Source organism: Cucumis melo, chromosome 12 (genome assembly GCF_025177605.1).
Source record: "Cucumis melo cultivar AY chromosome 12, USDA_Cmelo_AY_1.0, whole genome shotgun sequence".
NCBI classification, from domain to species: Eukaryota; Viridiplantae; Streptophyta; class Magnoliopsida; order Cucurbitales; family Cucurbitaceae; genus Cucumis; species Cucumis melo.
This window is the reverse complement of record NC_066868.1, coordinates 10,351,218-10,371,167: the sequence shown is the minus strand read 5'-3', so window position 1 is coordinate 10,371,167 and position 19,950 is coordinate 10,351,218. Positions and strand designations below refer to the sequence as shown.

The following is a 19,950-nucleotide window of genomic DNA, read 5'->3' as shown; positions in this document are numbered from 1 at the left end:
GTCTCCAAATTTTCATCCTTCTAAGAAGAAGAAAGAAGAGTATCATCTACGTACTGAAGGTGGGTTAAATCATCTGACAAGTTCCCAAAATAGAAGCCTTTTAAACTCATTTTCTCATTACAATAGTCTTAGAGCATCTCCCATGATTGTTAAAAGAAAAGGGGCAAGAGGATCACCTGACGAATGCCCCTTTTAGCAAAAATCTTTCCTCTAGACCTACCATTGACAATGATGGAGAAATTAGTCGTCGACCAATAGCCCCAAATCCATCTCCTCCATCTCTTACCAAAGCCTTTAAGTTTCACTATATCAAGGAAAGACCAGTCCACCTTGTCATAGGCTCTCTCTAGATCAAGCTTCAAGAGAATGCCTTTTCTGCCTTTTAAAGACCATTCATCAACAGCATCAGAAGCAACCAAAATAGCATAAAAGATTTGCCTCCCCTCCATAGAGGCCATTTGAGAATCATTAATTATCGAAGGAAGAACTTTTTTAAGTCTTGTTGTGAGCACCTAGAAATAACTTTATACAAGGAGGTAACTAAACTTATGGGTCTGAAATCACTGACACGGGCCACCTCTTTCTTTTTGGGGATGAGGCAAACATAAGTCTCGTTACATCTTCTATTAATAATTCCGTTTTTAGAAATAACTTTATACACGGAGGTAACTAAGCTTATGGGTTTGAAATCATTGACACGGGCCACCTCTTTCTTTTTGGGGATGAGGCAAACATAAGTCTTGTTACGTCTTCTAATAGTAATTCCGTTTTTAAAAAAATCTTGGAACACCCTTACTAGGTCGGACTTTAGAATGTTCCAAGATTTTTTATTAAACTCTCCAGTCATGCCATTAGGGCCGGGGGATTTAAGACAACCCATCTCAAAGACAGCTTCTCTAATCTTGTTTTTAGTTAAGGGGGCCTCAAGTAAGCTAGAATCCTATAAACCAAGGGCTTTCCAATTGAGACAGTCACAAATGAACGGCGAAGAGATCCTTTTGTCATATAAGTTAGAAAGGAAACTAAGGATCTCATACACAATCTCCTTCTCTGTGACAAGAGCCTTTCCAGTAGTGCTCACCAAAGAAGAAATAAGACTTCTACTTTTACGAGCTAAAACCCATCTGTGGAAGAAGTTTCAGTTCTCCTCCCCCTCTCTAAGCCATTGAAGCTTTGGTTTCTAAATGCATAATTTATGCTCTTTAACAATCAAATCAAGCAAAGCCACTTTACAAACTTCTCTTTCCACGACACTTTCTTGAAACAGCCTGATTCTTCAAGCGAATCAAGAGAGTTAATCTTATCAAGCAGCATTTGTTTCTGGGAGTAAATATTGTCGAATATCTCCTTATTCCAACCCTTTAAGATGACTTTCAGGCCTTTTAGTTTCTTTGTAAAGGAAAATATAGGCCAGCCATCAACAATCAAATCGCTCCACCAGTTTCTACGTTTTTGAGAAAGAGATGATGATCCGACCAAGCATTTTCAAATCTAAAAGGGGTAAGACTCCAAGACTGCGCCCTCAGTTTCAGAAGAATCGGAAAGTGATCCGAGGTGGTATGTGGAAGTCTTTCCACACTAACTTCTCTAAAGAATCAACCCAAGGCTTGGATAGAAGAAATCTGTTGAGTTTTGATGCAGTTAGCCTAATCCCATAATGGGACTAAGAGAACAGGCCATTTCGAAAGGGATAATAGAGGATTAGAAGGTGCCCCCCCGGGGATCTTAACGGACCCGCATCATACCCAAAAATCAAACCGCTACACCACAAATTATCACTTGTTTGTTCAAGTAAAAGGGTGGAGATGTATCTGATTCTCTTATTTGGAGTTCAGGTCCATCTGGAAGATTTTTGGTTAAATCCTTATCTAAACACTTGGTGGCTTTTAAAGTAATTCATAAATTTGTTTCTAAGAGCTAGTGGAGAACAAAAAGTCCTAAGAGAGTTAGTATTCTCTCTTGGACTAAGATTTTTGGGACTTTAAAAGGTTCCTCTGTTCTTCAAAAAAAACAAAATGCCCTAAGAGAGTTAGTTTTCTCTTTTGGACTATGATTTGTGGGCCTTTAAACTGTTCCTCTGTTCTTCAAAGAAAACTTCCTGCTCACTGCCTCAGTCCCTCCATGTGTGCCTTATGCTTGAATGAATGCAAGGGAAACCAACACTTGGTTTTTGATTGCAGTTATTCATTGGAGTGTTGGAAGAAGCTGTTTTCTGTTTCCCAGCTTCAGTGGGTTTTTCAATGAGACATTTGAAGAAGTACTAGTTGGACCATCTGCGCCTTCTGATCCTTAATATTATTTTTTATTTAATAAAGAGTTCAGTTTCCTTTTCCAAAAGTACTAGTTGGACCATCATCGATTCCTCAGTCTCATTGGCTCTCGTCTAATGCTGTCAAAGCACTTCTAACAGAAATTTGGTTTGAGAGAAACCAAAGAGTTTTTCATGATAAACCTCTTCACGATAGTCTTTTCTGTTTTTATGGGTTCAAATTTATAATTTAATTTCTTTTCTTATAGGCTTTGAGTTTTCACTTAATTTATCTGATTTTGATCAGTTGGATGCCGTCCCATACCTCATCGAGCATATTCATAAGAATACTGCAAGGCTGCTTCTTCATGTCAGTGGGTAAGATGTAAATGGACACTGTATACGTTTGTGACAGTTTTAGGTGGTGGTGGTTCTTCTTTCTTCTTTCTTCTTTCTTCTTTCTTTTTTCTTCGTTTCATTTTATTTTATTTTCCCGTGAGATGACATTTTAAGTGAATAGGCGTTATATAAGTGCCCACAACCGACTTGTGTAATACAAGCTGAGTGAGCTGTGATAACCAGTCTGACAAAGTGTGCTAATCTTCACTTTCCAATACCGAAAATAAATTTGGTACCTTGTTAATGCTGGCCAATAACTGAAAAGAAAAGAATCTAAACTTAAGAAATGAAGAATCTAATTAACAAAAACGTGAATGTAGTAGCACTATTAAAACAACTTAAGAAATCATTGCAAAAAAAAGGTTTTATTCTATAACCACAGCCACAAAAAAATAATATCTTGCTTAGACTGAGACAATGGAAATTTACTTGAGTGAAGTCATTAACGTTCTTATAGAAGCAATTTTGCTTTAACAAGATTTGAACTTTCCATTGATTGATGAAAAGATTAGAAACAAGTTGGGTTACCAACTTGAATAAGGAGTGAAAGAAGAATGAAAACGAAACATTCCATGGGTGGGTTATAAAAGCACCACAGTTAAATGTTCTTATAGAAGTGTTAGGAAAAGGCTGGCACGGAAGGGGAAGATGAAGGGAAAAAAAAATGGAAAGAAAGAGCCTAGATTTTGATGTCTTTCTATACATAGGCCAGCAGGTGACTTATAGCTAATAACTAAAAAAAGTAGAAAAAACAATGTTGATCAAAGAGTTTAATCTTCTAAAAAAAGTGTTCTGGAGGACATGACATGATGCGACACATGTACTGGAGTGACAATTGTGCAATTTGTCCTTTTCGAAAATGATGATCTAAGAGTAATACTCTAGAATGGCCAAATAAGACTGTTAAAATGCAACATTATAATAGGTTTACATCCAAAGAGAGACAAAAGGAAACTTTTTTTATAATCAATTCAATTGTCTTTTTTTCTTTTTTTCAAAAAAAGAAGGAACAAACTTTTCATTGTTGTAACAAGAAGTGCGAAAGCTCGAAAGAATGCAAGAGATAGAACAGAAAATAAATAAACTAGTTTTGAAAGTAAAAAATAAAGACGTTCCAATTTAATTATAAATCTTAGGTTTAATAATCTACATAAAATTTAGATAGAGACATAAAGAAGTCTTGAGACAAGCCGAATGAAAACATTCTGATTTCTGATCATGCACGAGACTTGTATTGAAATAAGCTTTGATTCCTTTTGAACCATAACTCAGAGAGAAGATCATTAGTACTTTAACCCATCATAATTGGGCTATCTTTATTGATGCTTAATAGAGTCTTGTTATTTCTTCTTATTTATTTTCTACTTTATTTTTGTCATTGCATTTATTATTTGTTATTAGTACTTTACTCCCTTGTAGAGGTTTTTTTTTCTTTTCTCTCTCTTGAGCACTAGTCTCTTTTCATTTCATTAATGAAGGTTGTCTCTTGTTAAAAACAATCCTGTGTTCGATTAAAGGAGAAATGGTTGGCATCTCCCTTGATAGGGTTGGGAACAGCTTTCAGGCCTTTGTTAACACAAAAAAAAAAAAAAAATCATTATCATCTTGTTAGGAGCTACTGGTAGACCAAGCAGCACCTGCAAGAGAACATTTGTTTTGAAGGACTTGAAGAATACTCGATAGAGATTGAAAAATGCGAATAATTTGTCAACACTGTCGAGAATAATGACTACCAAAAATGTATGCCTAATGAAATCTACATCAGACTATGAAAGTAGTAGAGAAAACAGGTGGCCGAAGAAATAATATGCTTAGGGATCTTCCACTGGAGCGTTTAACCAATTCGACATAATCCACATAAGAATGGTGTCATTTAGAAAAAAATTGGAATCTTCATTAAGGAGAAAAAAGGAAAGGATACAAGTGCTGACAATAAACTAGGACCACAAAAAGTAGAGCTCCCCTCAAGGAGGACTCCAATTATGTAAAATAGCGCGTAGAGAATAGTTAGAATGTATCTTCAAGATTGAAGAGAAATATGGAAGTGAAATGAGGGACCAGACCTCTCTCTCTCTTTGTTTTATTAAAACGGAAACAACACATCTCATTGATGAAAGGAAAAGAGATTAATATCGAATTACAAAGAAACTAATAAATAACAAGAATTAGGGATCAACGGGAAAATCTAGCTATCTCAACTAGGTTGACATACCTATAGCACTCTCATCACATTGCAAAACAAAAAATGATGTTTATTATTAAACCACCGATTCACCCAAAAGCTTAAGCTAGCAGTTGAAGGCAAATTTAATTATATATCACTAACACTCCCCCTCACTTATGGGTTTGAAATATTTGAAAGGTCCAACCAGTGGAAAACAATTTTACCTCACTTATGGGATTGAAATATTTGAAAGGCCAACAAGTGAAAATTAATTTAGTTGGGGAGGAAGCAACAATGCAAGGGTTTGAACACAGGATCTCTCTGGACCACCTGCTCTGATACCATATTAAACCACCAATTCTCCCAAAAGCTTAAGTTGGTGGATGAAGGAAAATTTAATTATATATCACTAACAATTATAATAGAAGACTAGATGTCATAATGACATTATGACTTACTTTGAATAAAAACATTCCAATTAAGACAAATATCTTGAACTAAATAATCAGAAAAATTCTTGGAAAGGGATCACCAAGAGAGGAAGCATTGACTCGAAGTGGCTTGTCTTGAAAAATACACTAATTTCTCTCAAAACATATCTTTGACAAAACAATTTGACCGTATTTATCCTCAACTGATGCGAATTTACTCTTAAAGAAGGGAAAATTATGGTCCGAGCCACATTCTCCTTAAAAACATTGCAAAAAACCCAATGAAGATTGAATGTTGCAAATAACTTCCTCCACATTTTCCAGGAGTATTGGCAATCAGAAAATAAAAGCTGGTTGTCTTCACTCGAGTCTCTTTCCACTCTAAAAGTCTTACTATTACGCTCACCCACAAAATTGGACACCCCTGCAAGCCACAAAAACCTGAACAAACTTCATCATACCAAATGGTTGATATTGTTCCCTTTATTTCTTTCCCAAAAAAATGATTTCATCAGGCTTTTCACAATCTTCCTAATACTAGGAGGCCCGAGAAAAAAAATATATTATAAAAGAATCTTTTATAAAACTAAGTTGCAGACAGTTAGTCACCCACTTCGTGACTAATCAAATCTTCTCCAATGATCAAGTTTCTTTTGTTTTTTCTATAACCGGCTCCCAAAAAGTTAAGTCTTTGGATGAGCCCCAAGCGGAAGGCCAAGGTACATGAATGATAAAGATTCCACTTTGTGATACAAATGGGAAGAATGAAAAGCCATGTTACATGTATCTTTAAAGTAGCCTTGTGGCCATCTGTTATAAGGTTTTCTGAAACTAGATTGGAACTGTTTTTGTGTAGCTAGTTAGGTTGCTGTTTTTGTGGCTCTTTTGTTTGGTTGTTCTTTGTATACCCTTTTATAATCTTTCTAAAGCCATAAATAAATAAAGTAGCCACGTGAAAGGTATCTTTAGCTCCTGGCAAAGCCTAACTTATCAATTTAATGCTCAATCCTTTGTAATTATTTGAATTTCTCTATTCATTAATCCAAGGTGGTTGCCAAACAGAGCATTTCAGTGTCCTACTTTAGGATTATTTGCAACACTTTGCTTATTCTTGGCAAAATAATTCCGTGCGTTTCCTTGTTCAGCCTAGTCTTGCTCCAAGTTCCAACAGTTTCCATAAGAGCTCCTCCATGGCAGCTTGGAATGCGCAACTCTCCATGTATTAGTTAACGTGGGGTTCTATCTCACGATCAATTGGCATGAAAGGAGCTGTCTATCTATCTTGTAAAGAGTGTGATATCTCTTGGTTTTTCGTATGTTGGATCCTCAACATGCTCCCCCAGATGGCACATCTTTGAGTTTTCATTATTCTTGAATCGATTCTCAAACTTTTTTCTGGACCAAATACCCGTTTGGGTTTATAATCTTTGATACCATTTAAGTTTGAATGGAATCAAATATTTTGTATTCAACAATTTAAGTGACTCCTTACTTCCTATATAGGAAAGACATTCATAATAAGAATAAAATAAAATCATTAATGATTTTACAACTAATTAACACATAAAAAACTACAACATGCCTGCAGATTACCATTATGTCCGGAGTACTCGAGCATATAAGTTCAATAAGGATCTAAGACAAACTCTTAGGGCATGTTTGAGGATAGGAGTGGAGTGGAGTAGAGTGAGCTATAATAGTCCATTCCTTGTTTGGGGCAATGTTTAGTTTTAGTTAAGGATTAGGATTAGGATTTAAAATAATCCACTTGTCATTGCTATTTTTCAACCCATTTATTTCAAGAGTTGGGAAGTTCATATTGGTTTCAAGGGTTGGAAGTTCGTCGACCAACTTTCAGACGCCACCTCTGGTGATTTTCGCCAGCCAATCTCCGATCACCATCTCCTGTGACTCCACTAGTGAACTTTCGACAACCGGCGATCGTTGCCACCGATCAATCAAAAATTTTAACAAAAACATTTTTAGGGTTTAGACTAATCCTTGATGATTGTCATAGGCCAATCTTCGACCACCACCTCGGTGACTATTGACGAACTTTTGAAACCAACTCCAGCAACCGTCGTCAACCATCCTTCTATCGCTACCTATCAAGCTTGAAAATTTTTAATAAAAATATTTTTAGGGTTTAGGCTAATCTTTGGTGATCATTGTTGGCCAATCTCCGACCTCCACCTCCGTGACTCTATAGGCGAACTTCCGACAACCAACTCCAACGATCGTCACCACCGATCAATTTTGAAATTTTTTGATAAGAACATTTTTAGTATATATAACAAACAAGAGAAACTTGTATGTACAAATACTTGAAAAAACAGTTTTAAAACACATTGTGTTTTTTATTTTAAAAAGTTTTTGTCAGGTGTTAAATAAAAATGAATTTTTGAAAAACCTTTTTCTATGTCATTCCAAATACACTTTTAGTTTAATTATAATAATATTTTTTAAAATACACTTTCTTATGCTTTTTTTCTTGCAAAATTATTTTATCTTGTTAAACTTGTTAATAGTCGTATCTGAGATTGTACTTAAATTTATTAAATGAAGAATCTAATTAACAAAATTTAATTAACTCACACTAGTAATAAATTAGTTTGTATAAATTAGTGGAAGATACAATTCAAACTATGTTTTCAAGAAATGGTATTTCATGTACTTAATACATGTATGCCAATAAATTATAGTGAAAAAAATTATCATGATACAGCTCAGACTATAATAATTTACACCTCAAACATAGATTATGATAACCCAGATGCACCTCAAACACAAACTATAATAACCCATAAATTATTATAACTCACAGACAATAATAACTATAGATTATAATAACCCACTTTACGTCCCAAACGTCTCCTTATTGATCACCCGTGTCTACTAGGAGGATGACTCCAAACATATAAGCTAACTACTAGGCTGCTGGCAGCTATTACCTATCTTAACAAATTCCTGTCTGATAATGAATCACCCTAGTGAATGGAAAGGTACCTATTTGTCATTTGAAGCAAGCAGACTGCGTCAAAAAGGATAAAGACCGTACTGACAACTAGATTATTTAGCTATGCATTATGTATCATATAACACGAAATAGATAGTAATTTCCTTTCTCATAATTGAAAGGTATGCTCTACTTGGTTATATCTAGAAGTTATATGGTTCAATGCCAATACCAGAGCAAGTTTTGCTTTTCGCAGGCTAAAAAAGTAAATTTATTTTATTGAATTCTGTAACTATGATTTTCGAAGATGGTAATGATTTTTAACAATAAAATTCTCTTTTTACAGTTATGTTGATCGGATAGCCAATGCAAAATGGGAAGTAAAAGAGCTTGGACTAGAGCATAATGGGTTTGTTCTCTTGGGATGCCCACTTTTTTTGACACTAGAGTTCTATGTTAATATTATATATATACACATATACACAGACGTACATATAAATGTATGACCCAACTATGGTCTGCTACTTTTACGTCTGGTGAAATTACTTTAGATGGATGAATCACTTCATATCCGCATGTTTTAAATTTTTTTAATGTGAAAAGGATCACCTGTGGTAAGAATGAAGTTTATTTTTCTGTGATATGAAAAGACTATTTTAGTTCCTCATGTCCAGGGTTGTTCTTTTTTTTTTTTTTTTTTTTTTTTTTTTTTTTTTTAAATTAATCCATTTTGTTTAAAGAAGGTTTCAGTTTAGTTTCTTATTTTTCTAGCACTTCTCTTTTTGGTTCCTTGTTGAGAAATGTTAAAATTGGTCGATGATATACATATATAAGTGTGAATTCGCAGGAATTTAGAAAAGAACATCTAAGAGAAAAAGTTCAAAATTTCCATCCATTTCTTAAAAATTTGAGGAAGCAGAAACTTTTCATTTGAGTTGTTTTTCACCTCTAAATTTTTATTCAATTTACCAACTATTATGTCGTTCAAGCTTTTATCACTCAGTTTTAACCTTCACACCACTACAAGCTAAATTAAGAAATAATAGAACGTAAGGAACTAGATTGATAAGTTTTTGACATAAGGACTAATTTTTAAAAAAAATCTAAACATAAGGGATAAACACATTTAGAAACACAAAGCATTCTTAGGTTTGAACTGCTTACTTCATTATTCTCTTCCTTTCTTTTCGTTCTGTATGGCATTTGAGCTCCAACTGTACATACTGGTGGAATTTTTCAGTTGCTCACATAATGAACTATTTATGTATTTTGTGTGTGTGTGTGTGTGTGTGTAATGAACCAATCTTTTATTGCCTGTGGCTTATCAAATGCACTATCAAACTGTACAGAAATTTTCCGGGATTTTTATTTTTTATTATTTTAGCATATTCAGAAGAGAACGAACCATGAATTCAAGCATGCTTGGATGCTGTAATTTTTTTTTATTGTTCTTATTAACTTATGAGGTCATGACTACTATCAGTACATCGTTTAATTAAACTGTATGAATAGGTATGTTGACTTGCTATTGGGAGAATTCAAGCATTATAAAACAAGGCTGGCTCATAGTGGAGTTCGTAAGGAGGTAATCAATCTGGCAGAACTACATTAGTTCCAGTATGTTAAATTCTAAAGTTCTAAATGTAGAACTACAGGAAAAGGTTTTTTCGTTTTTGATATTTTTGTTTGTTTTGTTCTTTTTTTTTTTTTTTCCTCTTTCTGTTCTTATTTTTTCTTAACAAATTCTCAGTTGATAGGCTGTTTTTATCGTCATTATAGCTACTGGTTTGCTGCTCCTTGTCTCTGAGGTGTATTTAACTTTCGTTAAGTGTGATATATCATTGACTAGGATGATCAAGGAATATTCTTTACATCCAACTTATGTCAGCCCTTGATTCTAATTCATCCGTTATTATTTGAATTTTGTATATGTTTTTCTCATTTCATTATATCAATGAAAATGTCTTGTTTCCGTTTTAAAAAAACATATCTTCTTTTTAAGTTGCTGAGATTATATATATGTTTTCTTTAATTTCTTGTGTTACATTTTTCCTCTCAGCTCATGAATTTAAAATATATCTTCTTCATAACTTTCTGACATTTTATGCTTCTATTTAATTGATGATATATTTTGTCCCATTCAGTTCATTGAGGAATAGCCATACCAGACAACTATTCTATTCTTATTTTTCTAAAATAATCTGTCTATTTTACATATTTTTTCTTCTTCTAAATTTGTGATATTACTTGCATATATGTTGACTTATGTTTTTTGGATTGTGCACTTGATAACCTGGACTAATAATATAGAGTATTAAGATATCAAGGTTACTTTTCTGGGCTTGAGAGTAATATTGTTTTTCTTTTTGCAGTTTTGAACACAAGAGATGTTTATCTTAGAAGGAAAAGCGTTTTTGTTATAACAATTTTGTTTCTCCTCATCATTAATATTAGGTTGATTCAGACGAAAGAAAGGGCAAAACAATTTTGAAAAATAAAAGTAAATAAATAAATAAAAAAGAACAACATAGGCCTAGGCTCAGCTTAGGCTAAGTGAGTAGAATATCCTGCTTAGGTCTCGATCATGTTGGGCTAGGCTCTAAAAGTAAAGTTCATGGTTAGCTTGTAAGTTTGACTCGATAGATCGAAGTTTGGAGTTGGTTTCACTTTTTAGATCTCTTCCATTGTGTAGTCACTTCTTTATTGAAAATTCGCTTACCAAATAAATTTTTGCACTTGTTAGATTATGTTTTCTATCAGATTTTATATTTTAAGTTTTCCTCCTAAATTTTGTTTCTAATAACTTTAATAAACTTACAAATCACTTTTATTTTTTTAGAATAATGTATAAATATTATAAAATTTGTATTTTTTTTTAAAATTTATGATTTAGATTTTGGATTCATACTTAGAAGATACACATATATATTTATATAGCATGGATCTTAATGCTATCCAAGACCTTCTGAAATTCCGTATGGTTGACATTTGTAGGTACAAGACCTTCTCTTGGAGTATGGACTGGATATTGTTGCAGAAACTCTTATAGAAGGTATATCACGAATAAAGAGATGTTCAGATGAAGGACGTGCCCTCATGTCATTGGATCTTCAGGTATGATGCCATATTTAATTGCACGAGGTTCTATCTCAAAACCAATTGACAATGAGAGAGGTGTTTCATTGGAGTGTGAACCTCCATTGTAAAACCAATGTGAGATTTTTAACATCTCAACATCTATGAGCCATTTTACAGATTGCGCTTTTTGCTTACTGCATTATTTATGGGTTCATTTCTTTTCATCTCTATTATGCCGTTTAATGATGTACTCGGTTTTGGTTTTCCTTCAGGTGTTAATCAATGGCTTGCAACATTTCGTTTCAGCGAACGTGAAGCCTAAGTTGCAAATGGTCGAGACCTTCATTAAGGTAAGCCCGATCTTCAAATTATCATGAACCGAAGAGAATAAACTTTTTGTGGCCTGTTCAAACTTGATTGACTATCATCATTTACTGTTTGAACTGTAAGTAACTTACTAATGATGCATCATCAAACAGGCGTACTACCTCCCAGAAACTGAATATGTACACTGGGCACGATCTCACCCGGTAAGAAACTTGCCTTCAACTAAAAAAAGTTGCAAAGTTCATGACTTTGAAAAAGTTTAAGATCTATGTAAAGCTTAATCTTCTCTTAAATTCAACAATTGTAGGGTTAGAATGGAACCATCTACCTTTATAGTAGTAAATGATTATTGGTGTCTTATCCATTGAGCTGAGTTCGAATTGATTGCTGAACTGATATATCACTATTGTGAATCCATCTACTACTTAAGTTATGGAAACTAATTATTTGGATAGTATGAGATGTTATCTTTGGTACGTATTTTCGTCAACATCAAAATTTAAATTATTGAGCATTTGTGTTTATGTCTGGGAGAATTGTTCTGTTTTTGCAGGAATACAGTAAGAGCCAAATTATTGGTTTGGTTAACATGGTTGCATCGATGAAAGGGTGGAAGAGGAAAACTCGGTTGGAAATATTGGAGAAGATCGAGTGAGCCAATCATAATTTTGAATAAGTACGTACGAACAAAGCATTTGAATCACCCCACTTTTTTTTTGTCTTTCTACCTCCCATTGGTGTTCATTATAGGAAGAAATAATGTATGTTAAAAATATTGTAAACCATCTTAGTTCTTCAGTTTGTATAGTTATTATTAATATCTTATTTGAAGACCATAATTCTACAATCAAAGATTAAAAATGTAAATTCTGCAGACGAGTTGTTTATGGTAGTAAAACGAGCATATAAAGCTAGTTTTATTAAAAATTTCTCATGTAATCTTCAAATACTATTTTGGTGAAGTACAATATTTTATTTATCCCTTCTTGCTTGTACACGTAATTTCCCCAGGCTAAATTCCGTGAATAAGAGCCTAGTTCGATTGCTTTAGTGTATGTGGAAGATCAAAAGGTTCGGAGTTCAAATTTCTCACTCCGCTTGTTCTTGAAAAAGGCTTCAAATTTAGTCTCTCCGTAACGTCTTTTAGTTTTAGTAATCTTAATTTTTAGATTAATTTAAATATGAATAAGTCAGTAAAATTATTGCTCCAAATATATAATATCTAATAAATTTATTCTAAATGACAACTTCTGAAAATATTCACAAATATAATAAAATGTTAGCAATTTATATGTGATAGTCTACGATAGATCAAGATAAATTACTATTTTTCTATCATATTTGTTATTTTTGTACATCTTTTGGTTCATCTGATCTTTTTAAAAATAATTCATCTAAATGTGTTAAATTAATATATCTTGAATACAGGATTTTAAAATTAAATCCCAAATTCATACTTTGAGAACTCAATCTTAATATTTTGTTAGATTTTAGTTCATGTTTTAAGCTCAAAGCTCTATCTTGTAAAGCGTTTAGACGTTTGATCCATTGAGTGGAGTTAACAAGCTTGAAGTTAATATGTTAGAGTTAGTAAATTTGTGTCTGAGCTTAATATGTTAGAGTTGGTAAATTTGTATCTGTATGTAGAATTGTGAGATTGTATTTCTTGATTAGTGTCGAGAATAGATTAAGTAAGAGAGTTAGTTTGGCAAATGTAACTAGTAGAGATAGATAAAGGGATTCCTAGTACTTTCGTAGTACCACACAACCGGTCGACCAACCTTAAAAACATTAATAAGACAACATATACTTCAAAATATATCATTGAAAGGTAATATTATACGATTTGTATTATTCGTGCACTCACAAATGTACATTTGATTCTAGGAAATTTAAATATTTAGTGATGCATATATAAAATAAACTTCAACTAATGCTTCCTTTTGCATTAATATCTATATAGGTAGGGATGTAAGAATAACTCAACAATCCGTATAATTAGGATTACCTAACCTATATTATAAAGGTTGGGTTGGGTTGATCTTTTTTTTTTTTTTTTCTGGTTAGGTTAGGTCTCGGGTTGGGGTTTGAAAATTTTGGTTCAATTTAATCCAACTCGAATTAATGATATTATATGTATTTATTTTAAGTTTTATAGTATGATGTTTGGAATGTTAATGGATTTTAGAAATTTGATTCATATTTGACTCTCCGTAAGTAAAACTAGACGTTTTAGAACTTTGTTTAGTATTGGTGTATTAATGTTGTAATTTATGGACATTTTTGGATGTGTGGATTTATGGATATGATGTTATAATGATTGTGAAATTTAACGAATATTAGGAATGGAAAAATATATATACATATACAACCCAAGGGTTGGGTTGGGTTGAAAATGCTTCTCGGATCATTTGAGTTTCCAACCTAACCAATCCGAAAATTTAGGTCGGATTTGAAATATCCCTCAACCCAACCAAATCCAATCAGTTTACAACTGTAGGGAGAGATGAAAAAGTAAATTTGATTACATTACATTTTTGTGTAAAGTAATAATTTGTTAAACTGCATTTGCGTAAATAAATGTATTTATTTAGGCTATGTGTAGAAAGTCAAAATTAGTTTAATCATATTTACATTTGTTTTCGTTTGTCAATTTAACTAGCTCAAATACTTAATTAAAATGTTATAAACTACTTTAGCGACCAAATAAAATTTAAATAAAAGTAAAAATTCAAACTTTATGGTTTCTTTTATTTCTCAAATATAATTTGATGTAATTCAGTAGAATTAAATTCTCAAATGAATTCTCTCTTGCTTAATTGCTGAGAGATGGGGGTATTTATTGAGGTTCCTTGTAAGTAGTTACAAGTAATTGTTTATGAAACAGTTGAGAGGTCTAACTAATTACAGTTGTAACAGCTCTAACAACAGCTGATTACAGCTTAACTATTTAACTAACAGCAGCTTGTCTTATTCTAACAGATTATAGCCTTTGTTCTTATTACATCATTCCACCCCCTAGCACTGAACTCGTCCCAAGTGACTTAGGTGGCTAGGTTGAAATCATCTGGAGCATAATACTATTTTAGGTTTGCCACATTAAAAATAAGATGAATGTGTAAGTCTGGTGGTAGTTCTATTTTGTAGGTGTTATCTCTAATTTTCTTTATGATACGGAATGGCCCTAGTTGCTGTCCTTCTGTTTATTGTATGTTCCAGTTGGAAATCGATTTTTTCTGAGATGAATCATCACTAAATCTCCTTCAGTAAAGGTAGCTTGTCTTCTCTTCTTGTGTGCGGTCTCTTTGTAGGATTGAGTTGTTTCTTTTAGATGTTTGTGCAATTCGTCATGTAAGTTTTGGATCTACTCTATCATATTTTCTACTTCTGAACTGGTGTTCACAACTGTAGGGAGTGATGCTAGGTCAAAGGTTAGCCTTGGTTGTTTTGTATATACAACCTCAAATGGGCATTTGTCGATCGATCTATTCTTCATATTGTTGAAGGCAATTCTGCCTGAGCAAGAACTAAGTCCCATTGCTTCGGTTTTGTTTCACTGAGGCAACGTATCAAGTTGCCTAAGGTTCTGTTTGTCACTTCTGTCTGGCCATCTGTTTGGGGATGTGCTGTTGAGCTGTATTTAAGTGTCGTGTCAAGCTTTCTCCATAGTGTTTTCCAAAAATGACTTAGAAATTTCAAATTCCGATCAGAGACAATAGTCTTCGGTACTCTATGTAATCGAACTATTTCTCTAAAGAAGAGATTTGCTATGTAGATGGCGTCATTTGTCTTTTTGCAAGGTATAGTATGTCATTTTGCTAAATCTATCGACCACAACCATGATTGAGTCATGTTGTCTTTGAGTTTTGGGCAGTCCAAGCACAAAATCAATTGATAAATCTTCTCAAATGGAAGTTGGGGTAGGTAGTAGTGAGTATTGGTCTGCGTTTGTGCTTGTACCCTTGGCTCTTTGACAAGTAGGGCATCTTTTGACAAAGTTGTTGCAGTCTCTTCTCAATTGAGGCCAATAGTATCCCTTAGAGATTATTTCAAAGATCTTATCTTGCCCGAAGTGTCCAGCCAATCCTCCTGAATGGGCTTCTTTTAGTAGAGCTTCTCCAAGTGATGTGTGTGGGATACACAACTGATCTCCTTTGAACAAAAAACCTTCCATTATGTGAAAGCCTTCAGCTTTGATATAGTTGCTACATTTAAGCCATGTCTCATAAAAATCAACGTCTTCTTCATATAGGTTAGGAAGGTATTTGAATGCTTCGATCTCCATGGATAGGAGAGTGAGTAAGAGCTTTTTCTGGATAGGGTATCTGCCACTTTATTCTCTTTACCATATTGATGTTTGATGACGAAGTCAAATCTCTGTAAGAAAGAGATCCATCGAGCGTGCATCCGGCTGATGGTCTTTTGTGTTTGGAGATATTTTAAAGAGAAGTAGTCTGTTAGGAGTACAAATTCCTTATATAGGAGATAGTGTTTCCACTGTTTGAGTGCTCGAATAAGGGCATAAAGTTCTTGTTCATATGTGTTCCAAGACTGCCTTGATGTACTCAATTTCTCGCTGAAATACTCAATTGGATGGTTATACAACTCCAATTCCAGTTTCGCAAGCATCAACAGCTACTTCAAATGGTGATGCGAAATTTGGCAATTGAAGAATAGGGCTAAAAGTTAATCTCCTTTTAATTTCTTCAAAACTCTGTTGCTACATATGCTCCCATTTGAAATTTACTTTCTTTAAACAGTCGGTTAGAGGGGCCACTATTGAGCTAAAATTCCTGATGAATCTTCTGTAGAAAGATGCCAAGCCAAGAAAAGCTTGTACTTCTTTGATGGATGTTGGTGTTGGCAAGATCGTATAGCTTCTACCTTCTTAGGCTCCATCCCCATCTTCCCTTCTTTAATCAAGAACCCAAGAAAGACGATTTCCTTGGTGAGAAATGTGCACTTCTTTGGATTAATATATAATTCTATTTTAGTCAAAACTTAAAACAGTTTCCCTAAGTGCTGCAGATGGTCTTCATGGTTGTTGCTAGACACAAGGATATCATCAAAGTAAACTATTATATACTGGTTTAAGAATGGATGTAGTACTTGATTCATCAACCTCATAAAGGTACTTGGTGCATTGGATAAGCCAAAAGGCAATACCAACCATTCAAACAATCCTTCATTTGTCTTGAAGGCTGTCTTCCATTCATCTATTGGTCTGATCCGTATTTGGTGATAGCCGCTCCTTAAATCAATTTTTGAGAAGATAGTAGCCTTTCCTAGTGGGTCCAAAAGATCTCCAATCCAAGGGATAGGAAACCGATACTTCACAGTAATTTGGTTAATAACCCTGTTGTACACACATCCTCCAACTTCTATCCTTCTTTGGTGTGAGTAGTGCTAGTACAGTGCATTGACTTAGGCTTGGCTTGATGTGGCCCTTTTTTAGTAAGTCTTGAATATGATCGTGTAAGACTTGGTATTCTTTAGGGCTCATCCTGTAATGAGGTAGATTAAGTAGTGATGCTCCTGGAACAAGATCAATTTGATGCTGAATGTCTCGAAGTAGTGGCAGTCCTTGTGGCTCCTTTTTTAAATGAGGAAATTCTGCAAATAATTCCTTCAGCCATGGTTCAACAATCTCACCATTTTCTCCTTGGGATTTGTCAGCGACTACTAATCCCAAAAGATCTTGCTCCCTTTCCTTTAATAGGTTCTTTCCACTTACTGTGATGAAAAGCTACCTTTTATTCTTCTGCCTTATGCCTTATGTGTTTTTCTTTGCCAATGGGAGTAAGATAACTGTCTTTCCCATCCAGTGGAACTCATAGGTATTTTCTCTCCTTTTATGTAGGGTTCGAGTATCATGTTGCCAAGGTCTGCCTAGTAGTAAGTGACACACATCCATTTCAATTACATCGCACACAATCTGATCTTTATAGCTATTTCCGATGGAGAGTGGTACAGTGCAGATTTCATTGATTAAGGCCTCTCCTCCCTTCTTTACCCATCCAATTTTATATAGATCAGAGTGTGGATCTGTCTTCAAATTCAAAATGGTCACAAGTTTTCTTGCCACGAAGTTCTCACTGCTCCCACTGTCAATTATAACATCACAGTCTTTTCCATTGATAGTGCACCTTGTCTTGAATAGGCTGCGACATTAAGGATTCGTTTCTTCTTTAGGAGTAATAAGGACTCTTTGAACAATGCAGAAGATGCAATTTTCATCATCGGCTTCATTTAGCTCTGCTTCTTTTTTTCTCTATCTGTTTCACTCATATAGGTGTCTTAATCTTCAGCTAGTGCTACGGTCTTTCTTTGCAGACAGTTGTTGGATAAGTGGCCGGGCTCTCTACATCGAAAACACTTGCCCAAAGATGGGCATGTGTAGTTGTTTTGGGTCTTTCCTCTTACTACACTTTCTTTCTTCTTGTTTGTCTCTTGGATATCAAGAGCTTTACCCTAATCCACCACTGAAGTTGATGGTTGTTCATCTGCCTTCTTGTCATAAAACTGTTTCTTGGAAGGGTTCATCTCTGCGCTTCTGTTGGAGTTATTTAGGCGTACAATCATCATTTCCTCAACAGTTTCTGCAAGGGAGATGGCCTCAAACAAAACACAAAAAGAATGTAATTTTACCTTCTCTTTAATGTCGAATCGTAGTCCTCCAATGAATCTTGCAATCTGATGTTGCTCATTTTCACTCAGATTGATTCTTGTGCCCAGTCTATGGAACTCTTCGATGTACTCAGCCACCATTTGGCTCCCTTGGTGGTAGTTTTGATATTGATTATATAATGTATGCTCATAATTCGGGGGTAGGAAACGTACTTTTAGTAGTTTCTTCATTTTTTTCCCATGAATAGGAGGCTTACCACTCTTCTACCTATTTACTTCCAGCTAATCCCACCATGCTGAAGCTCCTCCTTTCAGCTTTAGAGCCACCATGTGTACCTTCTTTCTGTCCGTAGTGTCCATATATTTGAAGAAGTTTTCGGTGTTTTTGATCCAATATAGGAAAGACCCAATATCGTGTTTACCATTGTAAGTTGGTAGGTCGATTTTCATCTTGTAGTCATGATGAGTTTCTCTCCGTGCTTCTTGTCATCTATAGCCTTGGGCCATTCGAAATTCTCCATCATCATTCCAAAGGTTTCCTTGTTCGTCACCACTGGAAGAATCATGATATTGCGTGTTCTGCCAATGTTCATACTCTTCTTCATTGTTATCGTCAGCGTATTGCAGTGGTATATCCATCGGTCTCCTTCTTTGGTTGTTTCTTTGGTTAGGAAATTTTCTATAGTTCCTTCCTGTCCGTCGGCCCCCTCTATTTCCATCGTTTCGAGCATAGGCTTCAATCCTTGCTAGAGCTGGTAGTTCATCCATCCTTCGGGTCAACGTGTTCAGGCAATCCATCATTCTATCGATCTTTCCGTGCAAATCTCCCAAGGAGTCTTCAACGGCCAGCAAGCGTACCGTAGATGTCCATGGAGAGAGGATAACAATCTTCTCCACCTCTTCTTGCTCGCAGTTATCCCCCACGGCTGGGTTGTTCCCTCTCCAGCCAGCCATCCATTCAAGAATCGGGGCTGCTCTGATACCACTTGATGTAATTCAAGTAGAATTAAATTCTCAAATGAATTCTCTCTTGCTTAATTGCTGAGAGATGGGGGATATTTATTGAGGTTTCTTGTAAATAGTTACAAGTAACTGTTTATGAAACAGTTGAGAGGTCTAACTAATTACAGTTTTAACAGCTCTAACTGATTACAGCTGATTACAACTTAATTATTTAACTAACAACAGCTTGTCTTATTCTAACCAATTATTGCTTTTGTTCTTATTACATTATAATTTGATAAGAACATTTTGTAATTTTCCAATAATTGAATTTAAGACTAAAATACTAGTTTATTGCCATTTGAGGTTAGCACATTGTGCTAAACCCTCCCACCCTCGATCTTTTTCATTTTAGTTTAAGTGATAAACATTTAAAATATTTGTTCACACGAGGTTTTTCGAGAAATGTGTTCGATGTTTATGCTTATGTAATTCAGCTTTAAGAGTTAGAAAGTCTTCTAATTGTTGGGAGAATTAACTCAGGCTATCAGAAGTTAGTTCAGCTTCCCAAGCTAGAAAATGTTTTGATTGTTGGGAGAGAATTTACTCTAGGCTCTCAGAAGTTTAAATTTTTTAACCCTACAAATGAAGAGAACTCTATTTCTATAATTGTCTCCTAGGTTTTACAAGCTTAGGCTTTGTTGGCCCATAAATCAGACCCCCTAGGTCCAACCATGTGGATTTGGAATTTATTTAGGATTTGGGCTAAATTAAGCCT

The 19,950-nt window shown here is 34.5% G+C and overlaps 1 protein-coding gene and 1 pseudogene across 3 annotated transcripts in view; both read left to right on the top strand.

Moving 5' to 3' along the window:
- LOC103500532 (uncharacterized) overlaps positions 1 to 12,605 on the top strand; it is a 53,784-nt gene extending 41,179 nt beyond the window's left edge. For 2 of the 3 annotated variants that reach the window (XM_008463884.3, XM_051079858.1), the window contains 7 exons: positions 2,556 to 2,626; positions 8,545 to 8,607; positions 9,711 to 9,783; positions 11,193 to 11,312; positions 11,549 to 11,626; positions 11,756 to 11,806; positions 12,157 to 12,605. In XM_008463884.3, coding sequence (XP_008462106.2) covers positions 2,556 to 2,626; positions 8,545 to 8,607; positions 9,711 to 9,783; positions 11,193 to 11,312; positions 11,549 to 11,626; positions 11,756 to 11,806; positions 12,157 to 12,258 — 558 coding nt within the window. In that variant the 3' untranslated portion in view covers positions 12,259 to 12,605. Of the gene's footprint in view, positions 1 to 2,555; positions 2,627 to 8,544; positions 8,608 to 9,710; positions 9,787 to 11,192; positions 11,313 to 11,548; positions 11,627 to 11,755; positions 11,807 to 12,156 lie in introns of those variants that run through there. The other variant, XR_007815788.1, reaches the window with a different exon arrangement.
- Positions 4,151 to 4,256, top strand: LOC127145039 (U6atac minor spliceosomal RNA; annotated as a pseudogene).
- Positions 12,606 to 19,950: the final 7,345 nt, after the last annotated feature.